We start from the raw sequence: 18,672 nt of genomic DNA, 5'->3' as shown, positions 1-18,672 counted from the left end.
CTTCAGGACTTCAGACCAGCTGCTCTCACTTCACACCTCCAGGCTTGTGGGTGTGGTTCCCACTCCTGGTTCTGCATGTACAGCTTGCATGTTCTCCCCGTGTTCCTGTGGGTTTCCTCAGGTTTCCTCATGCTGTCGAAGATCATGCAGTTTGGTGAATTAGTGTCTCTTGATTGTCCTCAGCATGTGAGTGAGTGTTTGCCCTGTGATGGACTGGCATCCCATCCAGGGTGTCTCTGCCTTGTGCCCTGTGCTTCCTGTGATGTGTGTGTCCCATAACCCTGTACTGTGGTTATTGGAATTTGTTGGATACTTTTTTGATATATGATCTTTCTGTTCCTGGGGATGGCTGAAGCTGGTCCATTAACTTTTGGCTTAAATATAAGAGTAGTGTTCAATGAATATCTAGAATAAATTTTCATTATTAGAGTATGGAATTATTTTGGATGATTAAAATGATCACTCTGAACTTGACTGTCCTTCCTAACATAAATACACTCCCTGCACAAACACACAGAAAGAAAAGGAAGAGATGACATATATTTTCTTGAATATTGTATATAGAATAATGTAAAAAAACAAATCTGTGCATTGACAGTACTTGTCAAAGCTTGTTCTGTCTAATCCTGACACAGTCTGTCTATAACTGCACATCCCTGCATGTTTCACCTGAAACCACATGATCCCAAACGTGATTCTAAACCGACACAGAAATTCATTCTCAGTAGATCTGCTCTCTTATACCTTTATACATAATTTCTATCTACTGTACAAAATCAAAGAGTAGGATTATAGTTCGTTTACAGAAAAACAATGTCAGTAACTGTTATTCTCATAAAAGATAAATAAATGTTCGCTTTGGGTACAGTTTGTATAATGTACTATTTTGTTCATAAACTGCAGCTCCACTGTTTGCCCAGTCTGCTCTTCTCAGTCTGGTCTCAGTCCAAAACCACACCTGCTGCAGTCTGAGAAGCAGGAAGTTCCTCCCACTGTCACACACAGACGACTGTGAGAGAAAATGAGACTGAATCCTATCAGTGTTCGTGGTAAAATGGCAGAAGCCAGAGTTGCAGTGGATGTAAACGAGTTCAGCTGTGCAATATGTCTGGATCTACTAAAGGATCCAGTGGCTATTCCCTGTGGACACAGTTACTGTATGAGCTGCATTAAGAGCTGCTGGGATCAGGAAGATCATGTTGGAGTTTACAGCTGCCCCCAGTGCAGACAGACCTTCATACCCAGACCTGTTCTGGGCAGAAACACCATGCTGGCTGAAGTGGTGGAGAAACTGAAGAAGACTGGACTACAAGCAGCTGCTCCTGCTGACCAGTATGCTGGACCTGGAGATGTGGAGTGTGACGTCTGTACTGGGAGAAAACACAAAGCTGTCAAGTCCTGCCTGGTGTGTCTGGCCTCCTACTGTGAAACTGACCTGCAGCTTCACAACAAACTCCACCATGCAAAACAGCACAAGCTCATTGATGCCACCGGCCATCTGAAGGACAAGGTCTGTTCCCACCATGACAAACCCCTGGAGGTCTACTGCCGTACCGACCAGCAGTGTATCTGTTATCTCTGTACGATGGATGAACACAGAGGCCATGATACAGTCTCAGCTGCTACAGGAAGGGCGGAGATACAGGTCAGGCTAATTTAAAAGAATTTCCCCTTTCTATCTAAAAGAATTTCCCCAAAGGGATCAGTGAAAGTATCAATTATTGTTATTATCTAAAAGTTAATTTTAAATAAATGGATTTTGTCTTAACACTTGTTCGTGTAATTGCTACGAAACACTCAGATCAAGTCTGGTTCGGTAAAGTTGTCATGACCTACTTGTCCGGTCTTACTAGCGGGGTTACTAGCTTGTCGGATTTAAGGTAGTCTGGGCAAAATGTAAGTAAACGAATATGAAGTCCATTTAAACTGTGGTACCTTACATCCGACAAGCCAGTAACCCTTCATAGTACAGAATAACTCACTAGAGCCACAGTACAGTAAGGCCGTGCTGCCGAAGATGTTTGTACGGGACGCCATGACACTCAAAATAAAATAAGTATATCAAAAAATATAAATAAAATGATAAATATTTCAATAATGTATCCTTTTATTTTTAAATAATTTCATAAAATTTCATGAATTTCATAAAATTATATTTCATAATAACACTTGTCTTCTATGTATAATTTTTAAATTTTACAATTTATTGTTTCGTAATAATGTCGCGATTTTCATTAGACAATTATTATTATAAAATAATATTTTCACAATAAAGTTTAACTTTTCACATTATCCACATGCATATTTATACTGCATCAGGAGGTGTTTTGCAGGATTGGCACTGCAGCCACCGGATAAAACTCACACTGTTCCATTGGGACTGGTGTGGTGCTGAGGTGTCACCCACTGCACGGCTGCACTCAGGTTCTCATCCCTGAGGTGGTTCGTCGTGTGGTGGGTGCGGTAAGGCACTGTACTCAGTGTGTGCTCCTTACCTCCGTACCTTACCTCACCTTACCTTACCTTACCTTACCTACATCAACACAGTACAAATGTACATGTTAAAAAAGGTCTTTCGGTACTAAGATGTACGTAGATTAATACTTTTCTATTCAAGGTTAAAGGGTTCAGCCTTTAAAGCATTGTGTTGGTTGCCATAGGATAATATTTTGGCTTTCAATGATAACCAGTGAAGCTCAAAATTTATGAAAATATTAACAAAGAGGTTCATTGTTTTGTCTGATATGTTGAATTATGTCTGACTTGGAACAAATACAGTAAAAGTAGTCAGGGCTGGAGTGGGACTGAATATCTAACCAGGAATTCAAGCCCCCGGACAGCCCAATATAAAACTATATAAACAATTACACTGTTATTATATGTTTCTATTCACACATTCATTTGCTTGGCTACTGAACACACATTCTTACCTACATGCTTTAATTTTACCTTCATGTCATTTTTACCGGCACATTTCACTAATATTAATAACGCGTGGAGCAGCTTTGACATAAATAATGAAGCTTCGCCTCAGTGCCTATCCTTCTGTCTCTTCCCCGTGTGGCCAGCAGCCATCGCTGTCCATCCCCTTTGTCCTCTCATCGTCTTTGGCCCTAGTGTGTTCTTCCTTTTCCCCACATGGCTGCATTTGACTCAATGGGATGAGTGTGTGACACAGAGGCTGGGACCAGCTGGTTAAGGGTTTGAGGCAGGTCAGGAACCAACCACACCTCTTTCATTTAATTATTGCTTTTCTATTCTTTCCAGTGTTTGTTAGTTCTCTGTTCTGCTTGTGAAGCTTGTGCCTTGTTTTATTATGTTCCACATGTTTCTGTACTTTCTAAGTATTGAATTCCTTGTGTGTGTTTCTTACTTTCAGTGTTTGTGGGAGTTTTCCTAGTCTTGTGTTCATTAATATAAGTTACTGCACTTGTTGCCTGTTTTCCCTGCACTGTTGTTATTGGTTAATTGTCTTATATGTCACATCTGCTTCTTTGTTAGTTCGGTACAGCAGCCTGAGCATGAGAACAGAAACCTGCAGTTTTATATCTTGGACCCAGCAGTGTGGCCAGTGTCATTATGCTATGTGAGCTCTGTCTTCAGAGTGACCAATGCAGCTACAACTGGCTCTCCTTGATCATGTGATCATCGCAGCATTGAATAGGTGATATTCCAGCTGGTTTCCACTTCTGTAATCATTCTCAGAGTGGGTCTGCCCATCTGCTGCTGGATTTGACAAAGCCTTTCTCTAGCAGTTGTACTGGTTCTGAAGTAGGTCACACAGAATCTGTCTTACCTTGGATCTGATATCCTCAGGTCCTTGTGTCTGTTCTATGTTCTTCTTCACAGCCAAATTCAGTGCATGTACAATGCAGGTTGTGTGTCTGACACAGGCAATCACATTTTGTGCAGCGTCAGTGTGAGCCATCGGACTTTATTCTGTATTCCCCACTCCTCCATCAGGCTGCCTCGACTGCAGCCATGTTTTCTGCAGAATGAGACTTTGGAAATTTTCCTGCTCCCAATAATAAGGTCGACAGCTCAGTCTTATCATTTATAAAATGGCATTTGACTGCTAAATAAGCTTCCATATGTATGAATGTCCACATGTCAGATGTTAGTCTTACTGCTTTGGCCTTTCTCACCTCTTCCTTTGCTTTCTCTTTTTCTATCTTAAATGTTTCTGTCACCAAACCCTTTCATGTTTGCCTGGATGGGAGAATGTAGGTTGGATCCAGGATCCCCACAACCTCCCTAAATCCTGCGTTATCCACTATGGTGAAGGGTTGTGCATATTGACCAAAGCCTCATCAATCATTTGTTTCTTGGTCTCTATACTGGGAAAATTATACAGATTATTGGGTAATACCCTCACCCAAATCTGATATTATGTATTCATACAATTAAACTGAACCTTGGACACAATAATGACTAATAATAATAATTATTATTATTATTAAATTAATTATTGAAAATGAATTATTATTAAATTATTATGATGATTAAAACTTACGCTGCAGTGTGTGTGTACGCCGAAATATGTGCTGTACAACAGGTTTGAAACCGGTAATGAGGATTGTGCCACATTTTCAGTTTCCAAAGCAGTCACATGGTTGAGTGCAGAATGAAGCTTCAGATGACCATGGTCACGTGTTCAGGGTGGAACGAAGGAAACTGAAGCTGTGCTTCAGAATGTAGTGAATCGCTTTTTTATTGTCAAGCTTAACATCACTAGCTGCCCCATTCCCTCTGTTAGTCTACGTGTCATTTTCTTAGCTACTTTTTCCCTGGTGAGTTTTGACCCCTTATTGTTCCTTTATTGTCTGTCTTTCCAGTTTGGTTCAGTCTCCTTAATTCCCTTTGTCTTGGAGCTTTTAAGTGGATCCTCACCTTGTTTCCCTGCCTGCACCAGGCTGCGCCCCAACATGCACATTAAATATATGATATGTTCAAATTCTGAAGAATCTTTAATGAATCCCATTTTACACATTTTCCTTTCTGAATTTGCGTGGAACATCAACGATGCAGACTTTGACACAGTTTCCATATGAATGGGTCACAACAGTCCAATATTAAACCAACTTCCCAGCAGATTCAGAGGTTTCAGTGTCGCAGGAGAAAAGATGCATTATTGTTGTTCACAGTGCAGTTTATACACAGTGGCCCATTATCAACTGACATGTGATCTGACATCAATCTAATAGGACGTCAGTTGAGTAGTCGGTCCTGCAGTGCAGCCCAGGACACATTCGCCTTCACATTGCTATAAGAATGTGCAGCCCAGACCAACTCCCAATGTGGGTTGAGTGATCGGATCTCAATGTATCTCCAATGCGTCCTGGGTAATTAGCGCTGTCCACTTGTGATTGGATCACCCAGGACGCATGTTAATACCAGGTGGAAACAGGACCAAAGGGTCTATGTCCATTGTATCCTACCTACAGTCAATAAATCATTAATGAATATCCATCCATCCATCCATCTCCTATCCGGTAATCCAGGTCAGGGTCAGGGGGAGTGCCTGGAGCTTTTCCCAGGCAGCATAGGGCCCAAGGCTGGGGTCCACCCTGGACAGGATGATAAATGAATGTAATCTCAGCTAATGAAACAAACTTGTTTTGTCATCTTGTTTCCTATCTGTAGAAACAAATGGGTGAAATACAGAGGGAATTTCAGCAGAGAATTCAGATGAGAGAGAAGGAGCTGCAGGAGCTGAGAGAGGCTGTGGCCTCATTCACAGTGAGTATGAACCTGAGGAGAAGATAACAGCTGGCTTGTGATCATAATGAATCTTCTCTCAGATTCAACAGATTGTAGATTTACAGACTTGTGCGGATTAATCAAATTAATGCTGCTGTGGTTTATTCTGGGTCAGTGGGATAAAGTTGCTGGATTACAGAGTTTAACCAAGTGTTGCAGCAGTAGTAGTTTATTTATTTAAAAAAATACCATAAAAGGCCTATTTGAGAAAAATGAAACTTTTCATAACCCAGCATAATGCAAATAAACACTAAAAAAGTCACCTATTAAACTGAGACCTAATGGTGACAACCAACCTACCCCATACAGCCACCAGTCTCTGCCAAATCCCTGCAGCTGACAGTGTATGAGCTTAATGAGGGATCATTTCCAATCAGTGCTGGCTGGGTTTCAGCACCTGAGGCGTCCAGCATGGTGACGCTCCAAACCTCAGCCCTGTGCTGTTTTTATACCTCCTGTCAGCTCACATCTCTTTTGTACAATGAGGCTCTCTGGAGTCTCAAAAGGGGCCAATTGTAATTTACTGTCCTCTGCTCCCTGTGTCACCAACAGAGCTCAGCACAGTCAGCAGTGGAGGACAGCGAGAGGATCTTCACTGAGATGATCCGCTCCATTGAGAGAAGACGCTCTGAGGTGACAAAGCTGATCAGAGATCAGGAGAAGGCTGCAGTGAGTCAGGCTGAAGGAGACATGGACAGACTGAAGCAGGAGATCGATGAACTGAAGAGGAGACACTCTGAGCTGGAGCAGCTTTCACACACAGAAGATCACATCCATTTCCTCCAGGTAACAGAACAGCTACTTTGGCAATAAGAAAACCAGAGTATTCAAATGAATGCATATTGTCATTTGTATTTCAACTAGTCTGTCATTTGTCAGATGTTAATGGTTCTGTTAATTAGATTGCAATACACATTTGTATTGATGAAGCTGTTTAATCAGACTGTTTGTCTGTAGAGGCGCCAGGCTCTTCCTGTCACTCCTGAAGCTGGATTTGGACCCAGAATCTCTGTCAGTCCCAGATCTGATTTTGGGAATTTGAGGAAGGCGGTTTCTGAACTGAAAGATCAACTGGAGAATTTTTGCAGAATGAAAATGGCAGAGATCCATCACCAGGTTAATACATTTTCTAGTCTGTTCATGTTAATATAGACCAGGGCTGGCCAGTCTTACCCAGAAAGGGCTGCTTTTGCTGGATTACTAATTAGAGGACTGATTGGCTGAAGGGTCTCACACCTGTGGTTGAACAGCTGACCTAAAGGTTACCCCAAAGACCTGCGTACACACTGGACTTTGCGGGTATAATTCCCCCCCCCCCCTCCCCCCTGATGTAAACCGTGCAGAGAGAGTATGCAGTACAGTCAGCCTCACATTTGTTTACAATAAGTTTAAATCTTTGTGATAACTGGTGAAAGAGCTTCACATTCTACTGGCTGCAAAACCCAGATCACATGAAACATGTTTCTTCTACATTATAGAAACCAAAAATCTGTATTATGTGTAACTTACCATGATTTGCAGTTTGTTAAAATGCAATTTTATTTTTTATTGTCCCTCATAATGATAATACCCCACTGCTGTTATCTCCACAGTGAGTGAAGTCCATCTCCCACAAGTAAATTCCTTTTACTCACATCGCTGTTTCTCTCTGTCTCCTTCTAGTTACCAAAGACACCGTCCTACCAGTATTAGTGCCCAGGACCAGAGCAGAATTCTTACACTGTGAGTCTGTTCACACATACGCTTCTCTCTCCCTGTATGAGGTGGAGTGTGTTTTACTGTGTTTTACTGTGTTTCATTTTCTACTGCTAGTGGAGCTTCTCTTTCTCTCTCCCGCTGCCTCCGGGTCTTTCACATTTACATGAGCTTTTTATCTCAGTGGACTTTAAATCCAATTGCTAAGTAAGGCAAGTTTATTCAGGGTGCTTTTCCACTGCACCAGGTTCGGTACTTTTGGTTCTTTCCCTTTTCCATTAACTTCCAGTCGAGTACCAATACCAGAAGTTCCAGTACCAAAAGCATCATTGCAGCTGGGGTACTTTTTCGATACTTCGGAACTTTGGTGTGGGACTTACAAACACGTTCATTGTCAATTTAAAAAACAATTTTAAAAAGTCTAAAAGCCCAAAACACAAATAAACAGTTAACTAAAAAGAAGTGAGATTGTAGAGGCAGCGTATGACTAAACTCCTGCTAATTTAATTTATTGAAACAAAGCAGCAACAAAAACATTTTAAGCCCTGATTATAATGAGCTGACAGTGTTAGCAGACCTCAGGTCTTCAGGAAGCTTGTTCCACAGACAGGGAGCATAGAGACTAAAAGCTGCTTTAGCCTGTTTGGTCTTCATTCTGGGACACTGAGTAAACTTTCAGGGGTCTGGATGCTTCACAAGGTTCAAGGAAGTTAGTGCCATTTAGTACCTTGTAGACAAGTAATAATATTTAAACCAATCCTGTGATGCTCAGGAAGCCAGTGCAGTGATTAAGGAGCTGTGTGATATGCTCCACTTCCTTGGTGTTAGTGAGGACTCTGGTGGCAGCATCCTGGATGAGCTGCAGCTGTCTGACTGATTTATTACCAAGACCTGCAAAGACACCATTTCAATAGTCTAGCCTGCTGGAAATAAACACATGAACAAGCTTTTCCGTATCTGGTTTAGAGAGAAATCCTTCTCTCTCTCTCTTATTGGGCTGGTTTCAGCTTCCGTTGGATGGATCTTAAGCAGACCTTGGGCTGGACCTGGGAACACTGTACTGATGCCTCATTTCCACCAACATGGAGCCGGTGCTGGGCTGGTTGTCACTTGATGCCTTTTCAGAACCTGCCTGTGTTTCCACCAGTTTAGAAAATGAACATAGGTGACAGTGAGAGTAAAGGTTCATATGTATTCCATTTTGTGGGATTTGTTCTTTTCTGTTCCAGAATAAGTTTTATAAGCTGCCAACTGTCCTTTTAACAGTCGCACTATTAAAGATGCCAATAACTGAACTTTGCAATCTGCCTCATGATCTCTTCGCCACTCAAGTGCCATAATATTTTATTTATCAGACCTGTGGCATGGTTTTCATTTACAATGCAAAGTTACTCCGATAATAAGCTGGCTACTTGTTTTACTGCTGGCACCGGAAATATTAGACAAAACTATATTGGTGATTGACTGAATTATCCAGGTATGCGGATGGTTTGGACACGATGGCCCCTCCCACTTGCACTGATGTTATGAGAACTTTTTTTTTTTTGTGGTGGCCTATAGCCTTCTACCTTTGACCGAATCACAGCCATGATATACCGGAGTATCTTCTTATATGTTATTGCTTAATTATACTGCACTCATAAAGCATTATAAACACAGCTATAAATATTTATAAAAAAGCATAACACATTATATCCACCATTATAACGCTTTATGAATGCTTTATGACACACTCAGCTATAAGGCACTATAGATACCTTCATAATGCAATACAAAGCATCCTTAATGCTTATACCGATCATTATAATGCATTATGAAGGTATTTATAGGGCACTAAAGATGAAAGCTTCATACATCATTCATTATGCATAATAAGCATGCCTATAATGTGTTATGCCTTTTGATAAATATTTAAAGCCATGATTATAATGCATAACAATGGATTATTATTTGTTGTGAATTTTTATTTAATTACTAACAACATGGCCTTAAGTGTTCCAGAGATTTTATAATGTTCCGTAATCTGAGCAAATGGAAGCATGTAGATGTTGAACAAAGAGGCTCAGTGAGGATTATAATTCTAATTGATGGTCAGTGTTGACACACCACAGCACACAGTGCACAACACCGAAATGTGTCCTCTGCATTTAACCCATATGTGACATTGTGACATAGCAAGGGGCAGCTAATTCAGCACCCAGAGAGCAGTGTTTTGCTTAGGGTCCCTCAGCGGTGCCTTGCTGGTCGGGGATTCAATCCAACAACCATTAAGCCACCACTGCCCACTGCCAATAACGGACCCTTGAGGAACTCCACATGTAATTTCTGTTCATTCAGATTCATAATTACCCTTCTGACAGAAAGTAGTGCCTGACTTGTAAAAATAATTCAAACCCATTAAATAAGGTGGCTGCTCCACCTCCTTCCCTAAGTGCTCTAGTCTCACTGATAAAGGGCAAGTAGGAGTAGCTGGTTTGATCAGGGCTGCTGCATAGTTTTCATTTGACCCCATTTCAGTTTAACGCATAAAAATCAAGGTTTATCCTGATAATACAATCAGTCATTAATAAAGATTTTCCAACCAAAGGCTTGATATTCAGTAAAGATCAGTTTAATGTATAAAACACATTGTCTGACCCAGTGTGTAGGTGACACACAACTGGAGTCAGATGAGAGAGAGAGTAGCTGTGGGCTTTGATGCACTTTGTTCCCCCTGAAGTCCTTCCTTCACGTTTGCTCTTTTTGTGTATTCGCTGAGTGTACTTTTTTCAGATTCTTTAATATTGTCCTAAGACGGCACCTGCAGTCTTACCCAAACTGGCTGTGACACTGAACATCTCCTAAGTCTGTGCTTTAGGGCCATGACTTCACACGACATGACTACACTTGCGTGCGTAGTTTACATCTATCTGGAGGATTGAAGGTCATGTCCACCGGGGGGCAGTGCGAGAAAACCATCTTGGTCGGTTCCTTCGTTTCCAGTCTCACTTGTGAGCATGTGGTTGTGGCATTAAATGTAGAAGGAGGAGGGAGTCAAGATGGCACTCTATCATACACTGTTTGATTAGAGCTGCAAGCCGACTTGTTTTGTTTACCATGTAGTGTGAACTATATGCAGATTTACTACTGTCTGGATTTATCATCCAGTGACGGCAATAACTATACATAGTCATGATAGGCTCTGAAAAAAGAAAAAATGATGGAAGAGATTAAACAAGAGATTTTCCAACCAAATGTGTTGGACCTTTTCAAATCAGTCACAAACTGATTTTTGGCTTATTTCTAATGAATTAGGAAATATTTAAACAAACATTATAGCTTCACCATTTTCTGACCACCGAGCCATTGACATCCATATATCCATATTGTCATCGTCTATCCATCTATCCATCCATTTTCCAAACCGCTTGGGTCGCGGGGGGTCCGGAGCCTATCCCAGAAGTGATGGGCACGAGGCAGGGAACAACCCAGGATGGGGGGCCAGCCCATCACAGGGCACACTCACACACCAGTCACTCACACATGCAAACCTATGGGCAATTTAGCAAGTCCAATTAGGCTCAGCATGTCTTTGGACTGTGGGGGCAAACTGGAGTACCCGGAGGAAACCCCACGACGACATGGGGAGAACATGCAATCTTTGTCATCGTCTACTGCATATAAAATATCTTCAAACGGGATATTAAACAGTTCAATCTTGAGAAAAAAAGTAGCTATTTTAAATATAGAATAATTAACTGACTTACACTGGAACAGACTCAATACAGAAAAAAGTATTGCAATAATAATATGATGTAGCAAAATTTGTCAGAAGGTTTAGTAGTGACTTGGCTCGAATCGGAAGAGATGAAGAAAACAAAATTATAAATGAGATTTACTGCTTTAACCTGCAAACCAGTCAGTCATCTTACTGATACAGAAAATAATGTAGGTGACTTACAGAATAAATTGTATGATTATATATAAACATAAGGCAGAAGGAGCCTTTGTTAGATTGTGGCAAAAATGGCTTGAACAAGGTGAGCAGAACTCAGCCTATTTCTTTAGGCTGGAAAGTCAGCAAGTCAGGAACAACTGCATTATGCGGGTGAGGATTTATGGAAATGCTGCAGATGACATCAAGAAAATAGCCAAATTCTGCACTGAGTTCTTTAATAATTTGTATGTCAGGAGTCTTGATCCAAAATTTTTGATTTCTTCTCAAACATCACGGGAATAACTGATGTGGATCGTGAACTTTGTGACGTCCCAGTTGGTTTAACTGAGATGTGTGCAGCAATAAATTGCTTAAAAAAAAAAAAATTAAAAATTTAAATTAAAAAAATTGCTTTTTTCATCATTGCTGGAGACTTCAATCAGGCAAATCTGAAGCCAGTTTTCTTCCAATATATGAACATCCCAGCTAGAGGGAGAATCTGTCTGGACAATGTTCACACAAACGTCTGTGAGGCCTACAAGGCCCCCCCCCCCCACCTCGGCTACTCAGACCATGTCACTGTGTTCATGGTTCCTGTGTATAAATCCCTGCTGAAGCACAACAAACCAGTCAGTCAGAGTGTGGCCAGCTGGTGCCGTCTCAGCTCTCCAAGGCTGCTTTGGATCTACTGACTGGGACATTTTTAAGGAGGCTGCTATAAATGGTGACACCATCAACCTGGAGGAGTATATAAACTCTGTGATCGATGACCACGAGAGCCGACCAAAGGCCCTGGATGATGAGGGAAGTGCTCACATAGCTAAGAATCAGAAATGCAGCTTTCAGATCTTAAGACAAGGCTGCCCTCAGGACGCCCACAGACAACCTGTCCCGAGCTATGAGGATAGCCAATCAGGCACATGCACAGACGATCAATGTACACTTTAAATGCACCAAAGACACACGCCGTATATGGCAGGGAATTCAGCCAATCACGATCTACGAGCCCATCCTACACATCAATGGCGGTGATGTCTCCCTTCCAGATGAGCTAAACAACTGTTTTGTACAGAATAAGCCGACACCCCCCCCCACCCCCCAAGTGAGAAGCTACTTTGTCTGACCACAGCTGATGTGAGAAGTACTCTATCCAGAGTCAACCCACGCAAGGCAGCAGGAGCTGACAACATACTTGGCTGAGTGCTGAGAGAATGCACTGACCACATGGCTGGGGTCCTCACAGAATGCACCTCTTTAAGCCAGTGGTCTGTCCCAGCATGCTTCAAATTAACCGCCATCATCCCAGTGCTGTAGAAGCCATCAGTGACAGGCCTGAATGACTACTGCCCAGTAGCACTCATGTCAATCATCATGAAGTGCTTGGAAAGGCTGGTCATGGCAGTAATACATAAAGACTAATCTTCCCACCTCTCTAGACCCTCTCTGATCTGCATACCGGTCCAACAGGTCTACTGAGGACACCGTAGCCTCTGCCCGTCACCTTTCCCTGACACATCTGGGTAAGAGAGTCACAGATGTCAGGATGTTATTCATAGACTTCAGCTCTACCTTCAACATGTCCCTCAAAAACTGAGGGGGTTAAGCTTGAACACCACTCTCTGCAGCTGGATCTTGGATTTCCTGACAGAGACGCCCCAGTCAGTATGTATGGGCTGCAACACGTCCAACACCATCATCATCAAGTTTGTGGATGATACAACTGTGGTGGGACTGATAAATAGAGAAGATGAATCAGCATACAGAGAAGAGGTGGAAAGTCTGTCTACAAGGTGCAGAGACTATAATCTATCTGTCAACGCTGACAAGGCAAAAGAGATGATTGTGGACTTCAGAAGGACACGTCCTGCCCACACCCCACTCAGCATCAACGGTACTGCTGTGGAGATTGTAAGGAGAACCAAGTTCCTCGGTGTGGACATAACTGAGGAATTTACATGGACAAATAACACCAGCTCCTTATTCAAGAAAGCCCAGCAAAGACTAAACTTCCTGAGGCGCTGAAATAAGCAAACCTTCCCCTCCCATCCTCACCATGTTCTATAGAGGCACCATCGGCAGTGTTCTGACTAACTGCATTACCATCTGGTGTGGCAGCTGCAACAAATCTGACCGCAAATTCCTGCAGAGAGCAGTGAAAACAGCAGAGAACATTATGGGATGCCTCTCCCTTCCCTACAAGCCACTTTTTGCAAACGCAGTGTCCGCAAGGCCTGCAGCATTGTGCAGGACCCATCACATCCCTCACATGGTCATTCCACACTCCAGCCACCTGAGAGAAGATACTGCAGCATCAGAGCCGGGTCTGCCAGGCTGCATGGCAGTTTTTACCCCCAGGCTGCCAGGCTGCGTGGCAGTTTTTACCCCCAGGCTGTCAGGCTCCTCAACACCATGCTGCCTCCCAGGATCCCTCACTCTGCCTCCTCACTGCCTCAACCCCCCCGTAACCCACAACTAAAGGCCACAGACTGACCCTTAAGCACTGCACTGAACTTAACACTTTGTCACTCTGACATGGGGGCAATAATAAGAATCCCCATTATTCTCTGTCTGCCCCATTATTCTGCTTCTATTCCTATTTTCAGCTGTTAGAAATGTTAGACGTGTTACTGCTGTTACTACTATTATCATACACTGTTTACACTGTGAACTCAGGCTGTTACAGCGTACATGATGGTGAATTCAGGTCTAACTGACTGCAGAAATACATCATATATTTAATATAGTTCTAACAATATTGCACATTGTCCAGTATTGCACATTACTGTATATTGCATAATCTACTCCTCTTCCTCAGTTGCACTGTCCTGTAAGTCCTTTGCACATTGTCTTGTCTTGTTCTCTATATTGGACTAAGTTTATGCTTACACTGTGGGCCCTGAGCTTCGCCATTTCATCTCTCTCTATACTTATATATGGTGCAGATGACAATAAAGTTCAATTTGGCTTTGATCTTGGGGGTTTGTTCACGGTGCAGCAATTTGGAAAAAGAGGGAACTGAGCTGGAAGGTGAAGCTTTTAATTTACCAGTTGATCTACGTTCCTACCCTCACTTATGGTTATGAGCTCTGGGTGATGACCGAATAAATGAGATTGTGAATACTGTATAAGCAGCAGAAATGAGTTTCCTCAGCAGGGTGTCTGGGCTCAGCCTTAGAGAGGGTGAGGAGCTCAGACATCCGGGCTCAAAGTAGAGTCGCTGCTTCTCCGCATTGAAAGGAGTCAGTTGATGGTTCTAGGATACCTCTTGGACGGCGCCCTGGGGAGGTGTTTCAAGGCATGTCCAACCAGGAGGAGGCCTGGGGGCAGACCCAGAGATTATATATTATATATAACCTGAGAGATTATATATAATATATACTACATTATATACCAGCCTAGATGCATCTACGTTGGGAGCGTCGCATTGGCGCGCTGCTGGAGAGAGGTGTGTGTCCAAAGTGGATTAAAAGACGTTCATATAGTGATCTAAAGACAAACTCACTTTTATTAATAGCTGTTGTAGAATCAATATTAAACTCACTATTTTATTTGTGTCCATTGCTTGGTCAAAATATCAGGCAGATCATTGTGAGCAGCAATAAGTAATAAACATAACAATCTCAAATAATGATAGACATTAATTAGCTTTGCACATTAGTTAATTTTGCACATTGCTTACTGAGCAAAATTAGCACAATACGATCATTAATAGCATAATCAGTTTACTGAATGTGTCTGGCAGGCTGTGGGGTGGACTCTCTATAAAACAAAACAGGTGTTTAGTACCAAATTAGGACCCAATATACTCATTTTTAATTCTTAATTAAAAATTAAGGATGGCATGGTGGTGCAGTGTTTAGCACTGTTGCCTCACACCGCTGGGACCCGGGTTCGAGTCTCCGCCTGGGTTACATGTGTGTGGAGTTTGCATGTTCTCCCCATGTCGTCGTGGGGTTTCCTCTGGGTGCTCCGGTTTCCCCCCCCAGTCCAAAGACATGCTGAGGCTAATTGGAGTTACTAAATTGCCCATTCAGTAGGTGTGCATGAGTGAGTGACTGGTGTGTGAGTGACTGGTGTGTGAGTGTGCCCTGCGATGGGCTGGCCCCCCATCCTGGGTCGTTCCCTGCCTCGTGCCCATTGCTTCTGGGATAGGCTCCGGACCCACCGTGACCCAGTAGGATAAGTGGTTTGGAAAATGGATGGATGGATATTAGATAAGTGGCAGAAAAATCGATGGATGGATGGAACTGTATGAAAAATAATGCTGCTTATGAAAGTAGGTAAGTAAGAATTTCAGGTTAGAATTTCATTGTACCTTGTACGCATGACACTGCTTTCTTAGAAACTTATACTGCCATTAAATTTTGAAGACGCTGTACAAAGAAGGACACAATAGTGTTCGGAATATTTTTTTCTTGTCTGTGAAAATATACAGCTCTTCTGGACACTCATTCTTAAAAAAATTAGATGCTACTTTAATACGATCTGTACCGTTAGTAAAGACAATGTTCCGTGACAAAACGTGACCATACTGCCACGCCAATTTCTGGTGGCACTGCACGTCGCGCATGCGTCTTGTTATCCTCATGTAAGTGCACAGACGAAGCTGGAATCAACACAGAAAACGTGGCGGCCAAACTGGTACCTCTCCGCGCCCGTATAAGCGGACGTGTTTGTATAGACTTTTATGATGCATTTTACTCCTCCGCGGACGACCGCCTGCCGCACTACAAATTTGTCTTTAAACGCCAACATAGATGATTTTGATGAGGATTGGGGTAGTTTGCAAACCCTACAGCCAATTTTCAAGGTAATAGAACTGTTACATACATATAAATGCGTATGCATATGTGTGCGGATTTGTCCCAAATTGAAAATCTCACGCCAGCCAGTTGATCAAAGTTGGCAGCCCCGTGAACTGCCGCTCTGAATTTGTAAAACGTAGGGAAACATACACAGACCTCGCGGCTGTGGTACGTGTGCAGGGAATATCAGAATTACTACTAATACTTAAATAGGACACGTGCGCATGTGCAAAGTACACAGCTTGACCAGAGAAATATGAACGTTTCCATGTACGCATACGCGGTGTAATACGCGAGTGCTGCGCTTTGCGGAGAACCAGCCTAGATGCGTCCGCGTTGGGAGCGTCGCGTCGGCGCGCTGCTGGAGAGAGGTGTGTGTCCAAAGTGGATTAAAAGACGTTCATATTGTGACCTAAAGACAAACTCACTTTTAGTGGTAATCTTTGTTGTGTAATTTTATGGTTAATATGTTTGATGAATGCTGTTTGTAATTTTATTTACCTGTAATTAAGCCTATTAGTTTAACACGCGCGTCATTTCGGCGCGTCTTCCCGCCGGCGTCGCGCGGGCGACCAACATTTCCTGAGGTAATTCACATATTTGACTTTTTATATTTTATGTATCGTACAGAATAATAGAGCGCAGGCTAAAGTGCAGTTCGGCCCCAGCGAGTCTCTCAGCGCGGCGTGTCTCACAGCGCAGGGGGCAGCCGGAGCGCCGCAGACTCGGGCGGCTATATGAGTATATTGGGAATAAAATGTGTGTATTGGAGCGAGTTCTGTGTGAGTGAGTGTGTGAGGTGTGACAGTGATAATGATGGAGATGCTGGGCTTCGTCATGGGATCAATCGCTCTTCCTCCTGCCTACAGACTCCTGCCAGCTGACGCTGGACCCCAACACAGCAAACAGAGAAGTGTCTCTGTCAGGGGGGGACAGGAAGGTGACAGGGGGGGCAGAGCAGCCATATCCTGATCATCCAGAGAGATTTGACAGCTGGAGCCAAGTTCTGTGCAGAGAGAGTCTGACTGGTCGCTGTTACTGGGAGGCTGAGTGGGATGGAGATGCTGCCTGGATAGGAGTGACTTATAAAGGGATCGGGAGGAAAGGAGAGAGTGACTGTGGGCTTGGAGCCAATAACAAGTCATGGTGTCTGTGCTGCTCTCCTCACAGACACTCTGTCTGTCACAATAATAAACAGACTCTCATACCCATACGGCCCTCAGGCTCCCGCAGAGTAGGAGTGTATCTGGACTGGGGGGCTGGTGCTCTGTCCTTCTACAGAGTCTCCTCTGATGGACTGACCCCCCTGCACAGATTCACCTCCTCATTCACTGAGTCCCTCTATCCAGGGTTTGGGGTTTATCCAAACCCCCCCGTGTCGCTGTGCATGCTGGGATAGCTCACTGTGTGCTGGAGGAATCATTTTTACCGTATCAGTCTCACATGTCGCTGCTTCTCCACGGCAAAAAGGTAAAATCTCTGCTTTATAACCAGTATAACCCTTTTTACTCTGTCTGAAGTGTGACGTATGTTAATAATTGGGTTCTGTAAGCTGAACAAACATGTAGAATGACTGTTTTTCTCTGACTTATGTTCTATGTTGTCTGTAAATGCACCAAAACTGCCTAAACAAATTCATAGTACATGCAGTTGTACCAATGGAGTGAATTCTGATTCTGAATAAAATAAAATGTAATGAAATCTAAGCCTGATGAGTGGGGGGAGCTTTTCCCCTCCCCTCTATCCATCCATCCATCCATTTTCCAAACCGCTTATCCTATTGGGTCGCGGGGGGTCCGGAGCCTATCCCGGAAGCAATGGGCACGAGGCTGGGAACAACCCAGGATGGGGGGCCAGCCCATCGCAGGGCACACTCACACACCAGTCACTCACACATACACACCTATGGGCAATTTTGCAACTCCAATTAGCCTCCCCTCTATATGTATATTTTATATTTCTGTCTATATATTGTATTTGCTACCTGTACACTGACAATAAAGGCTTCCTATTCTATCCCATTAATGTCCCGGTTCCGCGCTGCCCAGAACGTAACTGAGTAACAGACTTAATCCGCGCTCTCTGCTCACTGAGCGCAGCAGCCTGATATCGCAGCGGCGACGCTTTGGCCAGCAGGGGGCGGCAGACGGCAGACAGTTTATTAACTCAAAACCTACAGCGGTCCTGAGGTAACAGTAAAGATAATAACATAATCAAATTAATCATATATTAACTAAGTAAACATAAATAACATAAAATCTTAATAAGTCACGTTAGTACAACAACAACAGAAAGGCACCTGATCATCAATGAAGTAGTGTAGGTGATTACCAATTACCAGAAAAAAAACACATAAATCCTGTTTCATTAGGAATCCTGAGATATATACAGTACTGTGCAAAAGTCTTAGGGAGTCATAGGAAATGTTTAAAGCTATTTATCTGGGTAGTAAATTTATATTTTCTCAGTATTAAAAACAAAATTTAATATTAGAAC

General features: G+C 42.9%; 3 protein-coding genes across 3 annotated transcripts in view; 2 read left to right on the top strand and 1 right to left on the bottom strand.

The window, feature by feature from the left end:
• The window catches only part of LOC125721617 (NACHT, LRR and PYD domains-containing protein 12-like), a 566,129-nt gene that overhangs the window by 264,754 nt on the left and 282,703 nt on the right, over window positions 1-18,672 (top strand). The gene's annotated exons all lie outside the window — the stretch shown is intronic.
• The window catches only part of LOC125721595 (uncharacterized), a 264,097-nt gene that overhangs the window by 37,054 nt on the left and 208,371 nt on the right, over window positions 1-18,672 (bottom strand). The gene's annotated exons all lie outside the window — the stretch shown is intronic.
• LOC125721596 (E3 ubiquitin-protein ligase TRIM47-like) lies at window positions 1,026-17,167 on the top strand. The gene is made up of 6 exons (XM_048997567.1): window positions 1,026-1,645; window positions 5,644-5,739; window positions 6,313-6,546; window positions 6,718-6,876; window positions 7,423-7,482; window positions 17,046-17,167. The coding sequence occupies exons 1-5, from the start codon at window positions 1,055-1,057 to the stop codon at window positions 7,450-7,452; spliced, it is 1,110 nt and encodes a 369-aa protein (XP_048853524.1). The 5' UTR covers window positions 1,026-1,054; the 3' UTR covers window positions 7,453-7,482; window positions 17,046-17,167.

This window comes from Brienomyrus brachyistius, unplaced genomic scaffold (genome assembly GCF_023856365.1).
Source record: "Brienomyrus brachyistius isolate T26 unplaced genomic scaffold, BBRACH_0.4 scaffold34, whole genome shotgun sequence".
NCBI lineage: Eukaryota > Metazoa > Chordata > Actinopteri > Osteoglossiformes > Mormyridae > Brienomyrus > Brienomyrus brachyistius.
The sequence above is the reverse complement of the archived record's forward strand: the minus strand, read 5'-3'. Positions and strand labels throughout refer to the sequence as shown.

Excerpts from the sequence above, each read along its gene's own strand:
- LOC125721596 (XM_048997567.1), top strand. The coding sequence starts at position 1,055 with ATGGCAGAAGCCAGAGTTGCAGTGGATGTAAACGAGTTCAGCTGTGCA. Across the intron at positions 5,740-6,312 it reads AGGCTGTGGCCTCATTCACA|AGCTCAGCACAGTCAGCAGT; the intron begins GTGAGTATGAAC and ends TGTCACCAACAG. Across the intron at positions 6,547-6,717 it reads ATCACATCCATTTCCTCCAG|AGGCGCCAGGCTCTTCCTGT; the intron begins GTAACAGAACAG and ends GTTTGTCTGTAG.